The sequence below is a fragment of the Telopea speciosissima genome, chromosome 5, assembly GCF_018873765.1.
Source record: "Telopea speciosissima isolate NSW1024214 ecotype Mountain lineage chromosome 5, Tspe_v1, whole genome shotgun sequence".
NCBI lineage: Eukaryota > Viridiplantae > Streptophyta > Magnoliopsida > Proteales > Proteaceae > Telopea > Telopea speciosissima.
This window is the reverse complement of record NC_057920.1, coordinates 28,814,742-28,836,950: the sequence shown is the minus strand read 5'-3', so window position 1 is coordinate 28,836,950 and position 22,209 is coordinate 28,814,742. Positions and strand designations below refer to the sequence as shown.

Here is a 22,209-nt window from a genome sequence, read left to right as displayed (position 1 = left end):
CGGTCATATTTCGCGATATCTCGGATATTTCGGATATCTCGGTAGGCCCGAGATACCGATATATCGCGAGATATAGTACTATGATGACTGGTACGTCCCATTATTATGATTCCTATACCATTTGTTCTGGTAAGGATAAGGTTAGGGTAGTTGATGGCTCCCTTTCCTCCATCTCTGGTAAGGGCAGTATCCCTGTTACATTATCTATTTCTCTAACTTCTGTTCTTCATGTCCATAATCTTAGGGACAGTTTGATAACATTTTGTTTCTGTTGCTTCTGTGCCAATAATGTTCCCAGCACACAAATGGCACAGAAAAACCGTTTGATAAACCTGTTTTGTTTCAGGTGTTTTTGATAACAAAAATCAAAATTTATAACAATTCATGACTAAAAAAACCTTTTTGACATAGCAACAATTTGTTGTTATTACCACTTTGTGGTCCAAAATCCAAAAGTGTTACCCGTGTTTTAAAGAAAGGGAGCCGAAGAAAGGTCTCCTCTCCCTCAACTCTCACTCGACCCTTCCCTAAAACCTCTCCTCTCTCAACCTCCATGGTGAAATACGGGGAAGGAGACAAAGAACCTGCAACTCGTCGTCACCAGCGCTGATTTCTCCAACCTCTACAAGAACCTCAAGCTCTCAAGTTCCAGTGCTGATTTCTCCAACCTCAAGCTCGCTCGCTCGAGATCTCCTACCGCCTGCAACTCGTCGTCGCCATCTAGGGTTAGTTCTATTGCTTTCTTCTGCTTCTTCTTCTTCTTCTTCTTCTTTTCTTCTTCTTCTTTTTTTCATTGCACAATCCCTAGTCTCTGCATCTTCGAAATCCCTTAAATGGTAGGAGACCTGGCATTCATGGACTCATGACGGCACTAAGAAGCCTGAAACAACCTCTGCTTTCATCGGTTTGGACCTCCCATTTCCATTTTTATTCTTCGCTACGTCCGAAACCTTCCATGGTGAATCTCAGATTTCGAAGCTCTGCTACGAAGATGGCAATGGTTGGGTCTGAGAGGGTTTTTCATCCCAAAATCATTGATTCTCATTTGCATGTCTGGGCTTCCCCTGAAGAGGTGAAAATACCCAAATTTGAATAAACCCCAACTCTGCTTAATTTTATTTGTCTCGTTCTTTTTTTCACCATTTTTGTTTCTCTTTCTGGGTAGGCTGCCGACAAATACCCTTATTTCCCAGGCCAAGAACCGTCATTACCAGGAAGCGTTGATTTCTTGCTTAAGGTGCGTGCGGCTCTCTCTTATAAGCATTTCCTCGTCTTATTTTTATTGGCATTTGTTTCCTTATCTAACTTTCTTCCCCCCCCCCCCAACTTTAAACTGTCTGGTATTTGAAGATGCAGAATAAATTCCATTGCTTCAAGGAAGTAATGAAGTTTGTGTTCCAAATTCTAATTTACAAAATAATTTCAAATTTGTTTGGTTTTGGAAATACACTTTGAGTTGTTTTCCATTTTCAGTTCTGGTGAACTGAGTTGGAGATCAATTTAGTGGATTCACCTGTGATTGTCTTCCAGTACATGAACTCTTAAATGAGGTCATTGAGTCTGCTTCTGATTGCTTCTACTTCTATCAACTCATTTTTGAGATCATTGTGATTTGTCCTTGCAACAGCTCTTCCTTTCTGGTCATATCTGTATTATAGAGTGACAATTGCATTTACTGAGTGTATAACATAAATTTTGGATTTTGTCCATTCTCGGTCACTGATAAGGTTTAATTAAATTTAATTTTAGTCCTCGACTTTTGGGGTCTTTAAAGATACGATTTTCAACATCTGCTATATCATAGAAATTCATTAAGAGATGTGAATTGATTTTGTCCTTGCTTGCACACTAGGGATAGCTAATTCACTTTCATTGTACAAAATGTGTGGTGGTTACTTTAAACTAGAGGAAATTAGTTTTGCTGCACATCCTTGACTCGACTCGTTTGGTTCATTATAAATTTGGATAGTTATAAAAGAATTATGCAGTAGGATATTGAAAGTTGGATAATTCTATATCTTCTATATTGAGATACCATTAATTTCATTATCCATTTGATTTCATTAAGGTTACATGTAATCTTGGTAAATCTGGAGGAATGTACTTAGGACCAAGGGTTGAGTCCCGACTTCAACTACCATCCAATATTTGATGCAGTGCTTTTGTTCCTATGGGGCCTGCAAAAAGAAAGGGAGGGGATCTATACTAGCTAAATCACTGTTTTGGCAGATGTGTTTGCAAAGAGTGGAATGAATGGAAAATAAATGCCTAACTGGCCTGAGGTGCAAGTTTGACATATCCTGGCCTCACTTTATGGCTGGTGTTTTGTTCTCTCTCCTATTATATTCCCTCATCAATAAGATATCATTATGACCAATTGGGGGCAGGGTATTACTGTATATTTAGTTGAAGAGCACAAAAGTGATATTTATGTGGTCATTGATTATCCTTTGCTTGCTACTGCAGTGCATGGGAGAAGCAGGAGTAGATGGTGCTCTAATTGTCCAACCTATCAATCATAAATTTGATCATTCTCTAGTAACAAGGTCAGTAAACTCTAAACCCACTCCTTCCTTCCTTCTGCCAGGCTAGCAAGTGGCTGAAGATTATGCACTCAGAAGCCCCCTCATGATTATGCCCAACAGCTCTATGGAAAGTATAGAGAGTCCTTTGAAGAGTACATTACTGTAAAGGTGAGGAAGTTGTGGTTCTTTCTAATACTAATTATCAATAATTCACTATGTGACAGATTGTTGTACATGAGAATTTGGTTGTACCTTTTTGTAGAGTTTGTACCTATTACCTGCCAGAGCTTTTGCACTGTATGACTCTTTGCTCAGCTTGTGTTAACTGTCACTTAATTGTGTGCATCAACCTTGTTCTCTCCTCGGTTAAAGTTTCTTCCTCCAAATTGTTTGTATGGATTTGTAGTTGTTGTTGTTCAAATTATCTACTGTTTCCAAAATGGCAATCACTTGCTTGCTTTTATCCACTACAAGGTAATGTTGTTAGTTTTTACTTTAAGGCTGTCTAGGATAGGCTTTGTCCATTTTCCACCACTGCTTGTATAGGTTTATAAAAAGAATTTGGTCAATGTTTGTGGCTTGATGAAACCTGCCATTTGCACTTGGGACTGGATTATGTCACTGTGATTCACAAAGCATTGGGAAGTCCCATAAACTAGCTATAGGAAACGTCGAAGGTAGACATGGAAATTATGCATCCATTTTTCTTATCATGACATGGTTCTCATTGGATCAACCAGCTATGGTATTTTGGAGATTGAACCTATCATTTTGCGGTTGCTCTTTGATCTTGAAACTGTGGTAGTTGTGTCCTGGACTCATGGGTCAAGTGCAAGGGAGGGAGAGAAGCAGTCGGTGGGCCTGTTTTCCTGTGACAGCTCCTATTGGATTTTGGAACCAAGTTGAGGAATTTGATGGAATTTTTGTGTTACCATGACATCATTCTTACTTTTCTCAGTTTTGGGGAGTGGTACTAAAATATTTTCTTCCAGAGGTATCTAATAAGGACCTCCTCCACCCACTTTGAGAAATGAGAACCATATTTTGGTGTTGCTGAGGCTGAAGAAGGTTTCTGCTGGAAGGTTTGCTGTCAATTCCTGTTAGGATTTTGGTGTTGCGTCTTCAGTTTCACTGACTACATGTTCATCTTTTGCAAAGCCTGTTACAAAGAGTTGAGGATTTTGATATGGAACTTGTTTCATTCTATCCTTTGCAAAAGACTCTACAATCTTTGCTCTTTCTTTGGACTGTTGAACACTTAAGCTCTCCCCATTCAAAGTTTCAAAAAAGACCCACCACAAGCTTCCCCACATCTGATCACCATCTCTTCTCTTTTTTCTTCTCCCTCTATTATTTTTCCACTGTCAATATTTCTCTCTGTTATCCATATGTTGAGTCATCATGGTGGATCACTGGATTACATACATAATGTTGAGTCATGATATGAATTTGCTACAGCACAGCTAATTAATTTGGATAAGTGTTGACGAAATTCTGTTGCTTCCATTGGATTACCACTTGTGATCTATTAATGTTTGCTTTGTGATATTTTTTTCTTTTCTTTTCTTTTATTTGTTTATTCTGACTTTGTTTGACATGTAGAATGAAATGGTTGATTGTGTTTAGTATTATCATTGAAGCATGGTTTGTGGCATGGTCTCATGGTTACTTGTAAATTTCAAACTTTACTTGTTGGGTCTTTAGCTCAAATTGGTAGAGCACTTGGAACATGAGGATGTCTCAAGCATGTTCCAAGGGGATGGTGGTTCGAATCCATCAAGACCTTTTTTAAATATATTTTTTTTGTTGAGAAGTACTGTTCATGTGACACTGTTCATGTGAACAGTGATTTGGTAGATATGTGTATCTTCTATTTTCCTAGTCCTAGTTGGAGTCCTAGTTTCTAATTATATCAAGTCCTAATTCTACTGTGAGTTGTTAGTCTTAGTTTCAGTTTGAGTTGTTAGTTCTAGTTCTTTTCCTATTGTAACTTGGAATCCTATCATGATTAGGAATTCTTAATCTGATTAGGAGTTCCCCTTTCTATTTGTAATTTCCCCTCTAGGGGCCTTCCTATCAATAAAGACAACAAGTTATTATTCTCTCATTTTTCTCTTCTCTCAAGTTACTGGTTACAGGTCCTAGGTTTTCTACATGGTATCAAAGCTAGGCAACCAGTGACTGATTCTCTCCAAGATTGCTGTTTTGAGAGTCTATTTTAATTTCTGGTTTGAAGAAGAAAACCCTAGTTCATAGAAAAAGAAGAACTAGGGTTTCATGTACTCAATTCATTTATTCGATTCTGAAAACTCTACATCAGATTTCGAATCTGATTTCTGCTCTTCAGATGAGTTGCAGATTAAATACTGATTTGTTGATCGATTAATGAAGAACCTGGTTCCGGGCTGTAGATGCTTCTGAAGAACCTGCTTTCGTTGAAGGTGCAATCCCTTTTTTGACGGTGATCGAGGGGCTGGAGTTCAGGACCTGCCCTATTTTTGCTCAGTTTCTCTTTGCTTATCGTGAGGAAGATCTCTGATTTTCTGGTTTTCGTCTTGCTGAGTGTTGCTTGGCTTAGTTGTTGGATGGGCTCTTGTTCTCTGATGTTGGCTATTGATTTCTGGTGGTATCGATTCTTTGCTGGTATTTTGTTGTTGCTGGTTCGATTGAAGCTGTTCTTCCACGGAGTCAAATATTTATCGCTGTTGTTCCCCTACCGCCAGATTGGAGTTGCAGGTTGAAGTTGCAGCTTTTGTTCCGCCTCCTCCTTTCCCTGCTTTCTGATCTGAGTTTTTGGAGATTACATTAATTTTCTCCATGAGCTGCTGCTGTTTCTGATCGAAGAATCAGTTGGCTGCTGGTTCTCGTTTTCCTCTGTGGCTCGTTTTCCTCTTGTGGTTAGTTCTTTCTCCCATCGTGAGGTTGAACTGTTGAAGACAGCGTTATATTGTTTTTGGCTGGTTGCGTGAGGAAGACATCCAATATCTCAAAGTGGGTTTCCTTTTATGAGTTGGTTTCCTTTTTGGTTACTCTACTTTATTCCTAGCGTTTTATTTTATTCTTTAAGTTCCTTTTTATGCCCTTATCATCTTTTCTTATCTACCTTTGTCCTTATTTTACTGCTCATTCCAACATTACCCTTTTGCCTTGGGTGGTATTTGTAAGTAGATTTCATCTAAATTATCTACCCAAGAGCCCCTTAACAATTCTGGTTATTTACAAGATTGCCACTCTCCATAGCCATTATTTTACTTATTGCATCCCATTGCTTTTTGTTTACCAAAAAGGCCCGTGCAAAATTCTGGTTATTTACGGAACTGCCATTACCTTTTAATACATTCCCCTATTTGACTACCCAATTGACCCTTGAAAATTCTGGTTTATTACCAGTTTGCCCTTAGGCTTGGATTGTATTTAAAAGTGGATTTCCACCAAATTACAGTCATGCCATCCTTTTTTTTTCCAACACCGTTCCCTTTCAATAATTCTAATTCCCTTCATATCCCAAAACATACCTTTGGCATTTACCCATAACACCATTGGAAACTTCTGGTAAATTATAATTTTGTCATTCCTTCCTTTGTAATTACCCATAGCACTTTTAGAAAATTCTGGAATATTATGTTTTTGCCCTATCTTTTACATTATCTCTGTTATGTCCACGTGTACTACACGTGAGGGGGGGATTATGTACAGTACACCTGCAGACATTGTAGAAGCAGAACTTGCAGGAACACTTGGTGCAAAGCATAGACGATCAGAGTTTTCACCATTGCCAATGGGTATCTACTTTGTTATTGGGTTGAGTCTGCCGTAAGGGGGAGATTGAAGTATTGAAATATTGAAGATATTTGGTTGTTGCCTATTTGAGGACTTTCGATTGGGTTGATACAGTTTTTTTTTGCTGCCTGATTCAGTTTGTTTTCGCTACTTGCTGCTCTACTTATTTCACTTCAAGATTCTAAGTCACTATGACAATCTAAGATTTATCACTAGATAGCTATTGAAGATCGTTGAAAGCTGCCTTTTTTGGAAGACATTCCAGTCCCGGTTTGCTAATCATGTCTATCCAAGTTTTGAAGATCTATTTTTTCAAGTTCTTGAAGGTTTATTTGGGAGCTGCATTCATATGTCAAGCTGGATTTTACTACAACTTAGTTTTTTTCATTTTGTTCAAGTTGGGCATTAGTACCTTGTATGCGCCAACTTGAGGGGGAGTGTTAGCATTATTAGGAGTTCTTTTTTCTTTAGTTCAAGCTGGATCTTCTTTCTTTACTTATTTGTATAATCCAGCTTGAGGGGGAGTGTTGAGAAGTACTGTTCATGTGACACTGTTCATGTGAACAGTGATTTGGTTGATATGTGTATCTTCTATTTTCCTAGTCCTAGTTGGAGTCCTAGTTTCTAATTATGTCAAGTCCTAATTCTACTGTAAGTTGTTAGTCTTAGTTTCAGTTTGAGTTGTTAGTTCTAGTTTTTTTCCTATTGTAACTTGGAATCCTATCATGATTAGGAATTCCTAATCTGATTAGGAGTTCCCCTTTCTATTTGTAATTTCCCCTCTATTATAAATAGAGGAGCCTTCCTATCAATAAAGACAACAAGTTATTATTCTCTCATTTTTCTCTTCTCTCAAGTTACTAGTTACAGGTCCTAGGTTTTCTACATTTTTTTTATTTTTTTTATTAAAAATAATTTTTAATGTCCTACCATCCATAACTTTGTGTATTTTAGTAAAAATGGCAATTTTGTAATTTATATTAATCAATACAAAACTGTTACAGAAACAGGTTTTATCAAACACCTTTCAGTATTAATAGTGTTCTGGATACGTTTCTGGAACAGGTTTATCAAACACCTTTCAGGGAGCCAGTAACGTTATTCTGGTAACAATAACACCAAAATACGTTTTTAGTCAGAAACGGCACAGAAACACTAGTAACGTTGCCAAACGGTGCCTTACTCTTAATCTTTTATCAGTGAGTCATTTGACTAAATCTCTAAACTATTGTGTCACCTTTTATCCTTCTCACTGCCTTTTTCAGGACTTGGTGACGAAGAGGATTATTGATAGTGGAGGTAAGGAGCAAGGCCTTCACCTTTTCGACCCTTTTTTTACCCACAGCTCAGTCCTATGTGTGTGGACGTAATGATAGTAGTTCTGTGGAGTCTATTATGTTATGTCATCGTCGTCTTGGCCATCCATCTTTTGTTGTAATAAGGAAACAGTTGCCTCACTTATTTTCTTTTATTGCTTCTTCTCATGTTTTTCAATGTGAACCATGTATGTTTGCCAAACAGTGTCGTTCTTCTTATCCATATCATGGTAATAGAACTGCTGCTCCTTTCCATATTGTGCATACTGATGTTTGGGAACCTTCCCCTACTACCTATTTATTTGGCTATCGTTACTTTGTGTCATTTGTTGATAATTTTTTCGTGCTACTTGGATTGTTCTTATGAAACATAAAAGTGATGTTTGTGATGCATTTCAGAATTTTTATCAGATGATTCTTACTCAGTTTGATACTCGTATCAAAATTGTTCATTCTGATAAAGGAGGAGAATACATGTTTGGTGGCCTCCAAGCCTTCTTTACTAATAATGGCATTATCAATCAGCTCGTGTGTATTGACACACCCCAACAAAATAGGGTTGCTGAGAGGAAAAATCGCCATTTATTAGAGGTCACCCGTAGTCTCTTGTTTGGCATGCATGTTCCGAAGACCTTCTGGTCTACAGCTGTTCTCACTGCTTCATTTCTCATTAATCGCATGCCTACCAAACTTCTTGATTTCAAATCTCCCTTAGAAATCTTATCTCCACAGGTTTCTGCTTTCTCTCTTCCTCCTAAAGTCTTTGGCTGTGTTTGTTAATGTGCATGTTAATAAATCACATCGTACTAAACTTGATCCCAAAGCTCTCAAGTGTCTTTCTTGGGTACTCTTCTACTACCAAAGGTTACAAGTGCTATCACCCATCTTCTTGCAGGTGCCTAATCTCCAAAGATGTCACTTTCCTTGAGTTTGCCCCTTTCTTTGCACCTTCTCAGCATCCTCTTCAGGGGGAGAATTGTGTAAGTGAACGGGCTGTTGATTTCCTTCATTATCCTCTACCTATATCTCCCTTTGTGCTTGACATTGGAAAGCACAGGGCTATACATGTGGATCTGAATACAGAATTGGTTGTTGACAGTGGTTCTGGTAAGGAGAAGGATTACCACATTAAATACAAAAGAGGTGAAGGCTTGCATAATAAGGGAAAGAAGACCTGCCAAGAGTCCTCTTTGGATCCAGATCCACATCCTAAGATTCATTCTCCTCAATCAGGTGATATCCCTTCTCCTCCATCTGATTTAAACCTTCTTATTTTTTATTTAGACCTTCCTATTGCTATTAGAAAGGGAAAAAGAGCTTGTACTAATCCTATAACCCAGTTTGTTTCCTATGATGCTCTTTCTCCTACAGGTCTTGACTTTATTGCTGCTCTCTCTACAACTTCTATTCCCAGGAATGTTACTGATGCTATGTCTGACCCAAAGTGGAGACAAGCTATATCTGAGGAGATGATGGCTCTTGAAAAGAATGGTACTTGGCAATTGGTGGATCTTCCCAAGGGACCTGTCCCAGTTGGATGCAGGTGGGTCTATACAATTAAGTATAAATCTGATGGTACTATTGAGAGATACAAAGCAAGGTTGGTGGCCAAGGGGTACAGTCAAGTCTATGGGATTGACTATCAGGAGACATTTGCTCATGTAGCTAAGCACAACTCTATAAGAGTTCTTTTATCATTGACTGCCAATAATGATTGGCCATTATATCAGTTAGATGTGAAGAATGTCTTTCTTCATGGTGACTTGGAAGAGGAAGTGTACATGCAAACCCCACCAGGCTTCAAAATACCCTTCAGCTAAAGGGAAGGTGTGTCTCCTCAAGAAGGCAGTATATGGACTCAAACAATCACCAAAGGCAAGGTTTGAGCGCTTCCGACAAGCTATTCTGAAGAATGGATATTCCCAGAGTCAAGTTGACCACACTCTCTTTACCAAGCGGAGCAATGGTACCATCACAGCCTTCATTGTCTATGTTGATGATATTGTAGTCACTGGAGATGATATGGCTAAGATAGATAAACTGAAAATCTACTTGGCTCAACAATTTGAAATCAAAGATCTGGGTCCCTTGAAGTATTTCTTAGGCATTGAAGTATCAAGGACCAAGAGAGGAATCAACATATGTCAACGAAAGTTTGTGCTTGATTTGCTGACAGAGACAGGGATGTTAGGCTGCAAACTAGCAAGTTCTCTTATTGAGCAGAATCACAAACTAGGAGAAGATTGTGGTCCTTCTCTTGTTGATGTGGGAAAGTACCAAAGGCTAGTGGGGAAGCTTATCTACCTCTCTATGACACGCCCTAATATCTCTTATGCTGTGGGAGTGGTGAGCCAATTCATACATGCCCCCAAGAGTGGCCACTTGGACGTTGTGTATCGCATTCTTAGATATTTGAAGTCTTCTCCAAGGAAAGGACTGTTGTATGCCAGACACAATCACTTAAGAGTGGAAGGCTTCACTGATGCCGATTGGGCTGGATCTATTACAAACAAGAGATCTACCTCAGGTTATTGTACCATTGTGGGAGGTAATTTGGTTACATGGAGAAGCAAAAAACAGCATGTTGTAGCCAGATCCAATGCAGAGGCAGAATTTAGAACTATGGCTCATGGAGTGTGTGAACTCATACGGTTGAAAAGGCTTGTTCAGGAACTGGGATTTGACACTGAAGACCCTATGAGACTCTACTGTGATAACAAGGCAGCCATCAGTATTGCCCACAATCCTGTGTAACATGACAGGACTAAGCACATTGAAGTGGATCGACACTTTATCAAGGAAAAGATAGACTCTGGCTGCATTTGTACTCCTTTTATAAAGACTGGTGATCAACTAGCGGATATCTTCACCAAGGCTCTGACCTCTGTTCAGTTTGGTACTCTCCTGTGCAAGCTAGGAATGCATGACATTTATTCTCCAACTTGAGGGGGACTGTTAGAGTTGTTAGAACTCATATAATAAGGGTAGTTTGGGAACTAGTCTTATATTTAGTGTCCCCATTATATATTTTGTATTTCTTACCTTTCTTATTGTTTACCTCCCTAGGGAGGTGTATGTAATATTCTCAAAGTCTATTAATGAAGTAATATGGGTGTGGAGAGTTCACTCTCACACACAACACATTCCACCGAAATACACTCTTCTCTTCTCTCTTGTCTTCTTCTTCTTCTTCTTCCTTCTCCATCATCTCCTGCCTTTCTTACTTGCTTCCCTAACCTAAAATCCAACTATATTGTTGATCTTCCTCCAGGAAAGAAACCAGTTGGGTGCAAGTGGGTGTTTGTGGTCAAATAAAAAGTTGAAGGTAGTTTAGACAGATATAAGGCAAGACTTGTGGCTAAAGAGTTCACTCAAACCTATGGGATTAATTACCAGGAAACCTTTGTCCCAATTGCCAAGATAAATACAGTGAGAGTTCTGTTGTCTAGTGCTATGAATCTAGGGTGGGATCTACAACAACTGATGTAAAGAATGCTTTCCTTCATGGAGAGCTTGATGAAGAGGTGTGCATGGAGGTTCCTCCTGGGTTCTCATCTGACACAACAAGTGGCAAAGTATGTAAGTTGAAGCATGCTCTATATGGTCTCAAACAGTCCCCTAGAGCTTGGTTTGGCAAATTTCGTAAGGCTATGACCTCTATGGGGTTCAAACAGAGTAATGTTGATCATACTTTATTCATCAAGCGTCATGGCAATAAGCTTGCAATTCTTATTGTATATATTGATGATATAGTTTTGACTGGGAATGACAGGGAAGAGATGAATCACCTCAAGGAGTTTCTCGGACGTGAGTTTGAGAATAAGGATCTAGGACAGCTAAGATATTTTCTCGGGATTGAAGTTGCTAGATCATCCAAAGGCATATATCTTTCCCAAAGAAAATACATCCTGGACCTTTTAAAAGAGACAGGGTTGCTGGGTTGTCATCCTAGTGAAACCCCTTTAGAGGCTAATACCAGGCTGAAGGAATGTGATGGACAACCAGTTGACAAAGGTCGTTATCAGAGGTTGGTAGGTAAGCTGATTTACCTATCTCACACATGGCCAGACATTGCCTTTGCCGTGAGCCTGGTAAGCTAGTTAATGCACGATCCTTATTCCACTCATATGGAGGTTGTTCATCGCATTCTTCAATACTTGAAGTCAACACTAGGAAAGGGAATTCTCCTATCTCCACATGATCACTTTCGAGTTGAAGCCTATATGGATTCTGATTGGGCTGGCTCTTCTGATCGCAAGTCTATTACAAGGCATTGTACTTTTCTTAGTGGCAACCTAGTCACATGGCGCAGCAAGAAGCAAAATGTGGTGGCTAGATCAAGCGTCGAGGCTGAATTTCGTGCAATGGCTCAAGGTATTTGTGAGTTATTATGGCTTCAGAGGCTACTTCAAGATATTGGTGTTCCTATTTCTCTTCCCATGATGCTATACTGTGACAACAAGGCTGCTATCAGCATAGCCCACAACCCAGTCCAGCATGATCTTACTAAACATGTGGAGATTAACAGACATTTTATTAAAGAAAAGCTTGAGAGTGGCCTTGTTTGTATTCCCTTCGTGAAGTCTGAAGATCAGCTCGCTGATGTGTTCACTAGGGGATTGAGTGGAAAACTGTTTCATCCGTTTGTATCCAAGTTGGGCATGATAGATATCTATGCTCCAACTTGAGGGGGAGTGTTAAATTGTATGGTGTATACGGTGGGGGTATAAGGGTACTTTACTATGAATTTTTTTCCTTTTAGTCATAGTAAGGGTACCAGTGTAATTTTCCTCTTTGAGGCTTCTATTATAAATAGAAGTTTGGGTGGTCTAATAGACTAACCAAGCATTTTCAGTTCTAAACTCTTTCTCTCATCTTCTAACATAGAGCTATGGCTCAAAAGCAGTTAAAATTATGTGGCTAAAGTCTCTTATTCAGAAGTTAGGATTCTCAGTCACTTATGGAAATGTATTGTGGTAATCAAGTTGCGATTTACATTGCCAGTAATCCAGTTTTCATGAGAAAACTAAGCATTTTGAGGTCGATTGTCACTTTGTAAGGAATGCTGATATGAAAAAACTGATTTCTACTCCGTTTGTCAATTCAGGCAAGATACCAAGGGACTATTCAGACCTGCATTTCTTGGTGGTTGTTCCAAGCTGGGTATAGGAGATATAAATACTCCAGCTTGAGGGGTATTGAGAATATTCCAAACGATCCAATAGACCTTCCTTTCTTGGCCACTCTACCATCACATGTGATATACTCTATTGCCACATGTGACATCGATTAGCAAGTTTGATACTGAATCTTATTAAGATGTAAAGTCTATATTGCATGTATATTTTGCATTATTCTCTTTCCTAATTTAGAATGACTAGGTTTCTCAACATTGTAAACTTTATAAATACTCCTTTGAGAGTAACAGCAGAGCATCCAATTTCATGGAGTTTAACATGGTATCAAGAGCCATCTAAACTCCACCGAGTTTTTTTTTCCCCTTCTCCGGTCGAGCATGGCTGATGATAACACCACCGACTCCTCTACTGCCGATCTTGAGCAAGGTTCCCACCCAGTTTAAAATACTTCTGGTGTTGCTGCCTCTCCTTCTTTCCATCTCTATTAAACTCACTTTAAAGAACTATCTTTTTTGGTAAACCCAAATTGAGCCCTTTCTCGATGGGCAAAACCTATTTGGACATCTCGATGGCACCACTCCCTGCCCCGCAGAGCAAACTGCTACTGCTGCCTGGCTTCGCCAGGACTCGATGATTCGCACTCTCCTTATTGCTTCCCTCTCTGAGGAAGTGTTTCCATTGGTGCTTGGAAAACAGACGAGTCGTGAGATATGCAATCTCTCTACACAGCTTTCTCTTCTCCATCTGAGAGTTCTCATGACTCTCAATATGGCCTTACAAGACCTGCAACAAACGCTCGATGAGTCTGTTTCCTAATTTTTGCAACGTGCCAATATCGAGTATCATATCGGTCGGGTGATTTTAAGAGACATATCGTATCGTATCGTATCGGAGATACGTATCGAACAATACCGATACGCATAGAAATGGTCAAGATACACATGGAAATACACTTTTGGAACAAAATACAATATAAATAAGCAATATATAACAAGTGTCATGCATAAACACTAAAATGGTGAATAATGTATAACCAAACAAGTGCATTAAATTGAAATTGTTATAAAAGATGAGGTTTCTTACATGTTGTAATCGTCTATAACAATGAAGAGTATTGGATGATGCAACGGATGATGTTGGAGCACTCATTGATTCGTTTTTTAGTCTAATAGTGTGAAAAACCAAGATTAAATGCAAGATTTTAGACTCTTGGTTGAGAGTTTTCCTTCATTTTTTTGTTAGATTAGGAGTTGTATAAAGTCTGTGAGTGAAAATGGCTTTTTTATGGGAAGTATTGATGGTATCGGTATGTATCGGTAATGTATCGGTATGTATCGAGCCGTATCAGCCGATACATATCGATACGTATTAAACCACCCACAAAACCATTTATTGGACGTATTGATGGTATCGATATGTATCGGTCGTATCGTATCTTATCGACCTGTATCGGCCTATACATTTCGATACAGTCCATTTAAAAAAAAGAGAGACATATCGGTATGCATCGCATCGGTATCGACAAACACTGATACGTAACGATCTGTATCATATCGTATCAGTCGATACTTTAAACCACTGCCAAGTCTATTACTGGCGAACTCAATGCCTTCAACATCAATGTTTCCTTTCTTGGCCACTTTTTATCAGCCGATACATATCGATACGTATTAAACCACCCACAAAACCATTTATTGGACGTATCGATGGTATCGATATGTATCGGTCGTATCGTATCTTATCGGCCTGTATCAGCCTATACATTTCGAGACAGTCCATTTAAAAAAAAGAGAGACATATCGGTATGTATCGCATCGGTATCGACAGACACTGATACGTAACGGTCTGTATCATATCGTATCAGTCGATACTTTAAACCACTGCCAAGTCTATTACTGGCGAACTCAATGCCTTCAACATCAATGTTTCCTTTCTTGGCCACTCTACCGTCACATGTGATATATGTTAGCAAGTTTGATACTGAATCCTATAATGATGTAAAATTTATATTGCATGTATATTTTGTATTATTCTCTTTCCTAGTTTAGAATGAGTAGGTTTCTCAATATTGTAAACTTTATAAATACTCCTTTGAGAGTATCAGTAAAGCAACAAGGGGAGTGTTGAATGTATATCTTGAGGGAGAGTGAATGTTATATCGTGAGTGGGAGTCCCCCTCACCTTGTTATATCGCTTCAGACATAGTAGGTAATAGTTGTTAGTTATGTTTGGGTTTGGTCTAGTAGAGTCTTATTAGTATTATGTATCTTTGGGTCCACATGTAATTGTTTCTTAATTGAACTCTATTTTTAATAATAGTATAAGTATTTGGCCTAGGCCACGATTTCTGAATCCTACCGTGGCTCAAGGGGTTCTCTTCTTCTCCATTGATATTGTCTTCTCTCTCTTCTCTTTCTCCTTCTCCTCTCTTTCTTTTCTCAAGCTTGTAGGTACTGGTGGCAAGTTAATCTACTGCTACATACTAATATGGTCATACACTATGCTGTCCAACATGCTCTCTCTTTAACATCTCCCCTCCTTTCTTGCATGTAGATTTAAGGACTTTACATGAGTACGCTTTTCAATTTATAGGAAGAAATTTTCTGACAACTTGAAGCATGCTTTTTTGGGCTTGTTGTAAGGTTTAGCAGTGCAACTCTATGCAAAGAATTTGAGTTAAAAAATGCAGATTATACGCATGGATACTGAATCAGTTTGTTAAGGAAAGTTTGTGACATGAAAAAAAAAGGCAGAATAGCAAGATAGAACAAGGGTGTTGAATATAGATTGATGGAGAAGAGCAAACAAGACAATGCAGTTGAAAATGCATTTGGTAAACTACTACGGGAAAGAAAAAATAATGAAAGCAGATGAACCGTAGTGACTGCACAACAACTTCCATCTTTCCAAACCCAAGATTTCACAAAAAGATAAAATGTATTAGTCAAATGATACTTTCCTGATTCAGCACAACCTACAGTTATGAAAGGCTGAACTACAAGAAGCTGGGAATAGGGTAGGGTTGAAGAGGTTTTTATAGAGGTGGACCTCGGGGCAACCGTGAGGTTGCTCCATTGCAACCTAGTGGTCATGGGTTCGAGTCGGGAAACAGCCTCTCCATGAAGCGAGGGTAAGGCTGCATACATTATGACCCTCCCCAGACCCCGCAGTGGCGGGAACCTCGTGCACTGGGTATGCCCTTTCTTTGAAGAGTTTCTTATGACAGAATAAATTAAGTGCAGAATAAGGTATCAGGTACTGTCATGGGACTGTGAACTGTAACTAGGGTACAGGTAAGGTTTCTAGAGTGGAGACAAGATCAGAGACTGATAAGAGTATGAATTCTTGAGCAGGAGCAGAAACAATAAGTAGCCAAAATCAGCTAAACCAAAACAAATCTCTATTCCAGTCAATCTCATATTGACATTAGCCAGAATAGAACTCTCAAAATCTTACTCCTACTTGCCTAATACTAATACAACTCAAACCACTACTTATTTAACCAAGGATTGACTTAAAACAGTATAAAATAACTTCTAAACCGACTAGGAATTAAAGATTAACTACAACTTGAGAAATCCTAATGAAACTAGGACCAAACAAGCTATTTGACTTTCAAATCCTAATGCTACTAGGAAAAAAGACTTAAAATTCGTCTACCACCTTCAACTAAGCTTTTGGGCTCCATAGCTGAGCCCATCACAATTAATACCAATTAAAACAAAAGTCCATACCTCTTTGATACTAGAATAGGGCCTATTCTTGGACTGTGACATAATTATTTCCAACTAAAAAATATTGAATAAACAGATGGTTATATATACATCAAGTTTGTTCACAAAAACAGGCAATGTCTCACGCAAACTAGCCTAGAAAAAGTACAAGTTGGGGTGCTCTTGGAGGCAAAATTGAGATACTTGGGAGTTGAAAGCAGCATAAAATAGCATTATATTTATCTAGGAAGGTATTCTTAGTTCAACAGATTAGTAATTTTACATGTGGCAAGAGTTGGGTTTGCATTTGAAACTGTGCTCACTTATTTCTCCATTTGAACTGTGACTGGAAAATATAAGCAGAAAAATGATATTATAGGTGTTAAATAAACTAATGTCTTGGGTGGAACTAAGACAAGAAACTACCTGTTGAAAGTTTTCAAGCTCCGACAATGTACTCCTTCCGCACTTCAGCAATTCAATTTGGCCAGTCCGTGGGGTCACTAAAGGAGATCGTGGGGTTGTGCTTCCTGCTGATGATGTTGCTATACCTTGATCAGGCACGATGACAGAATGCGACTTACAGGACACGTCGGGCAGACCCTCCAGATCATTCATGGGAAGAACATTATCAGCTTCAGGTACAGAATCAATCTCATGTTCAGAAGATTGACAAGACAAACTATTTTGCTTAGGAGATGGAGGATCAAAAACATCAGCTACACTTGATGCATCTGGACTTCTTCTTGCAGTATCGCAACTTTTTGGACTATAGGATTCCAGTATCTTCTCAAGAGTTTCAGCTATTCTTTCAAGCCGTTCATTCACTGTTAAGCCTTTTAAATCACATCTATCAACAATGGCACAGATTCTAGAGTGATCTTCCACATGTACTGTCGGTATTTCAACCTCACAAATCCGACATATCATGGAATTCTCATATGCTACATTTTGTTGATCACCCCAGCAAACTTTGTGTTCATTTGAAGAAAGATCTGTACTACCTAAAGGGAATTGTGGAGTATTAATGTTTTCAGCATTATCTTCGACTTCTGATTTTGTTTTATCTGGATGTTGTGAGGCATCCAATTTATCCTTAAAGGGAGCATCGTTTTCATCCATGCCTTTGCTCTGGTTCTTTTCAGCAGCAGATGGGAGTTTCTTCCATGAAGATATCCTATCCCTGCTTGTAGATGAATCAACACTTTTGGCGGTGGAAGGGGCAGCAGAACTAAAATTTTGTTCAAAATTAAGATCTTCATACAGAGTCAAACTGCTTTCTTCTTGCTCATTTGACTTCATGACATGCTTCTCACTAGGTTCCTTCACACTCAGTGAGTTCTTGAAACCCTGTCTTGCACCCCCAAAAATTTGTTCTGGATAGACTCCAAGATCACTAAGTTGATGTAGTCCAAGAATATGGTCATCCTCAAAACCACCCTCCTTCTGAAACTGCACTAGACGGGTGCATCTAGTGAGAATGAAAAGCATTCTCGTATGGGCTTGTTTGAGGGGCCCCATGGGGAGCTCCTGACGCCGATCATCTAGATTCTGCACAATAGTTTCACACTTTGACCAGAACTCATTTGGTGACATTGTAGCACATTTTCGAGCAACAACCAACAAATCCTCCAAAATTTCTTTCCATTTGGGATCAGCATCTTCATTCTTTTCAAGTAAGCTCACCCAATCACCGGCCAGAATACCTAAGTCGTTGTCAACTTCTTCCTTTAATCGGACAAATTTTGTGCTAATAATACTCATAATCTCCTGGCAGGGGAAAAACAGGGATACCACAAAAATTTAAGGAAATATTTGAACAAAATAACATACAAATCTTAAAAGAAAAAATTTCAAAAATCATATCACGAAGAATTAAGTGATTACCTCTGTTCGCCCAAATGCACGAGGCTTCCAGAATGGAAAGGGCCGGACTCCCCCTTTGGAACATAGTTCATGAGAGAAGCTCTTCACATCAGGTTTTTTCCTCCTCCGGCCACTTGTAACCCGCATTATGGCCTGGAAACGAGGAGACTGGATATCCTTGGTTGTGCAAAAGGCCTACAGCACATATGTCACAGAAATGAACAGCCAGAAACTCCATTTCTCAACCAACCTAAAATAATTTGCACCAAAAAAAAAACAACCTAAAAGAATCTCAACTAAGTACAAACTCATTACCTCAAGCCCTGGACTGGCAGTATATGGTAATCTCAAAGATTTTGATTGAGCCCATTGATTTCTTTTCCCTATCCACGAGAATTACCCAACAATTGATCTCTCAACAAGTAAATAACCCAATTTAAAACAAAATTAACAGAAATGTGATTATTCAAATCTATTAATCAAAATCCAATCAAACGGATTACAGACCTGGTTCCACGGTTGGATTAGGGTGATGGGGAAGAGCCCATTTGGTACGACCACCATCGCCACCACCGTCGGTGCCCTTGCTCTTATCAATGCCGAGATTGGAGGGAACAACATTCGATGATGATGGACCAGAAGAGGAGCGAAAGGACTTAGTTCTGATATGATTGAGGCCAAGAGAAGAAGCAAAGATTGGAGAAGAAGAATAGACGTCCTCTGCTCCAGGTCCAATACCGTCATCATCGTCTTCGTCTTCGTCTTCATCGTTATCATCACCGTCATCGTTGCCATTGGTGGATTCTGCATTCCTTAACTGAGATCGACGGATTGGGATCGGAGGGATCTTCCTCAGCTTGCCCTTGGTGGTGGTCGGTGTCCTAGTGGTTGAAGAAGTCTCTGATTCTTTCTTGTCCAACGCAGTAGGGTGTGATGATGAATCTGGATCGATGGAGTTCGCATTTTGATCCTTCTTGGGAGTATCTGAAGACATCTATGATGCAGGAGAGGGTTGTGTTCTGATTCTTCATGGCATGGCCGGCGAGTGAGAGGAAGAGTGCTGGAGAGAGAGAGAGAGAGAGAGAGAGAGAGCAAAGTTTTCGCGGGAAAGACGACGCTTCAAGGGCTGACACGCTAGACGAATGAGCACGAATCATCCGGTATTAAACGTTTCGTTATGGCCGTTCAGAATTAAGATAGAGAGTATGAGTTATGAACAATCGTCGGCTAGGCGACAGACCACTCCTACACGGTCATGACATACGGTCAAAGTGTTAACCGGTAACTTGTAATACTGGTTCCACTTTGCATTACGGTTTCATTTTCTTTTTCTTATTTATTAGAAAAAATTACACTGTCACTTCTTGAGGTTTATATTAAATACAGCACGACCCCATGTATTTTTAAATTATACAATCGCACCCCCTGAGTTTCCACTCCGTTAATTAACTGTTAAAATGTTGGTTAAGTTTTCCCTCAAATGATTAATATACCCCTTTTCAGGATATGAAAAGGGGTATATTAAGATAGAGAGTATGAGTTATGAACAATCGTCGGCTAGGCGACAGACCACTCCTACACGGTCATGATATACGGTCAAAGTGTTAACCGGTAACTTGTAATACTGGTTCCACTTTGCATTACGGTTTCATTTTCTTTTTCTTATTTATTAGAAAAAATTACACTGTCACTTCTTGAGGTTTATATTAAATACAGCACGACCCCATGTATTTTTAAATTATACAACCGCACCCCCTAAGTTTCCACTCCATTAATTAACTGTTAAAATGTTGGTTAAGTTTTCCCTCAAATGATTAATATACCCCTTTTCAGGATATGAACTTATCATTTTCTCATAGGGCATCCCTAATACCTTAATGAAGGTGTTTTTTCATATTTACTCCCATTTGTTTGAAACACTAATTATTTTTTTTCCAATTTTACACTTAAAATAAATTTAATGAGACCCACCCCATCACGGTCCTTTCTCCTCCTCCTCCTCCTCCTCCTCAGTTCATTATCAATCTTCATAATCTTAAGCTTCCTAATCTTCATCTTCGCTCCTCCCATCCTTCGAGGCATCTTCTTCCCTTTATAAACATGTCCAGGCGTTGTTCCAGCTCCAATGGAACCCAATGCTCTGTGACTCTTTGAACCGTGAGTCCTCGGACCTCGTCGAAAATTATGCCTTTTGATCCCACCTGCAACAAAATGGAGAAAAATGGATCATGGGTCCTCTTTGTGAAACATTAAAGAGGCGATAAATTTGAAAAAGTCTAGACCTTGGAAGCCCTTGCCGATTGATTTTCTGGAGATATCAACAAGATCACCTTCATTGAAAATTTCATCAACGATGAGTCTCTGATTGGGCTCCAAGCCCTCGACAGAGACAAGGCGAAACTCCTAGAGATGTCTCATGGGAATGGCTCCCACCTTGTTGAGGTGACCCATTTCAGGTTTCGTGAGCTTCTTGTCTCTGACGCGTTGATACCCTGCTCATAACTACAGTGAAGGATTTATGGCTATGGAATTGTTTTGACTGTCTCTATTTGGGGATTGAGGAGAACAGAGAGTGGAAAGAGGGATGAGAGATTGGTTTTGCGAGAGTTATTCGAGAGATGGGTCCGGTGAGAGAACACAACGATGGAGGGCAGCGAGTGTGAGTTGTTGAAGTTCCCATAAAGATAGAGAAAGGGCAACGAGCAGAAAAAGAGAGCGTTGTTCCATAGGAGGAAGAAGAAGGAAACAAAGAAGGAGGAGGAGGAACGATGATAGGTGGGTCCCATTAAGTTTATTTTAAATGTAAAATTGGGGGAAAAAAATTTAGTGTTTCAAAGAAATGGGGTAAATATGGAAAAACACATTCATTGGATGCCCTGGGCAAAATGGTAAGTTCACACCCTGAAATAGATATATTAGTCACTTAAGGGAAAATTTAACCAACATTTTAACAATTAACTAACGGAGTGGAAAATTAGGGGTGCTGGGTGTATATTTTCAAAACACAGGGGGTCGTTCTATATTTAAGATAAACCTTAAGAGGTGGCAAGGTAATTTTCCCTATTTTTTATTAAATCAATTTTGGGGAGAGGGAATCAATGAGGGATCCTTGGAATGATAGTTTTTTTTTGGGCGGGGGATCTACAGGATCTTTATAACCTGAGAGGATAATTTTTCCAGGATCTATACACCACATCAATAGTGGTATGGAGAACAGTATCATCCACATGGGGCCCACATGATTAGTGTAGAAGAAAATAAAAAATTGTCTGATGTGAGAGAGAAATAATACTCTAGCATCGTGGCAATTCTTTCCTTTAAATATTTTTCAAAGAAAAAAAGTCAAACGACTTGGCTTTTGTAAGGCCATGTTCATTGTAAATGGAATACTAATGTAAATATGACAGTTGGATAACTAGCATATTGTGTGGATCAACCACCAATTAAATTTCAGAGTTTTCTTTTTTTTTTTTTTGTAAGAATTTAAGAGTTTAATATTATCAAATATCAATCAATGTATTGGCATGCATCTCCTATGTATTCATTTAAGCCTCTGCACTATTCCATAGTTTTGAATTTTCAAGCTTTAAATATTTACGAAAAAAAAGAAAGCATTTTCAAATCATATATTTGCCACTTGACAAACTCTTGATGGATTGTTATTTTACATGTCAATAAGGAATCTCAAGGTCTACTTGCACACAAAATTTAGGATCCATCCAATTTGTCATGTGGTCCTACATGATCAACTTTCATTTTTAATTGTGCATGTTCTATTAAACAAAAGAAATAGATCATGTAGTGGATTGGCATCTTCTATTGGTGGCAATTTTATAATGACTAAATGTCACATTTTTCTCTCTTTTGAAAA

The 22,209-nt window shown here is 39.0% G+C and overlaps 2 protein-coding genes across 3 annotated transcripts in view; one reads left to right on the top strand and one right to left on the bottom strand.

The window, feature by feature from the left end:
- The window catches only part of LOC122662149 (probable serine/threonine protein kinase IRE), a 109,093-nt gene extending 89,579 nt beyond the window's left edge, over positions 1-19,514 (bottom strand). The window contains exons 1-4 of one of the 2 annotated variants that reach the window (XR_006332982.1): positions 18,846-19,514; positions 18,654-18,721; positions 18,360-18,533; positions 16,899-18,242 (exon numbers count right to left, since the gene is read on the bottom strand). Coding sequence is in view for 1 of the 2 variants with exons in the window: in XM_043857715.1 (XP_043713650.1) it covers positions 16,899-18,242; positions 18,360-18,533; positions 18,654-18,721; positions 18,846-19,332 (2,073 nt within the window). In the remaining variant the exon portion in view is untranslated. The remainder of the gene's footprint in view (positions 1-16,898; positions 18,243-18,359; positions 18,534-18,653; positions 18,722-18,845) is intronic. The other variant, XM_043857715.1, reaches the window with a different exon arrangement.
- Positions 867-2,599, top strand: LOC122662151. The gene is made up of 3 exons (XM_043857716.1): positions 867-1,072; positions 1,166-1,237; positions 2,467-2,599. The coding sequence occupies exons 1-3, from the start codon at positions 956-958 to the stop codon at positions 2,590-2,592; spliced, it is 315 nt and encodes a 104-aa protein (XP_043713651.1). The 5' UTR covers positions 867-955; the 3' UTR covers positions 2,593-2,599.
- Positions 19,515-22,209: the final 2,695 nt, after the last annotated feature.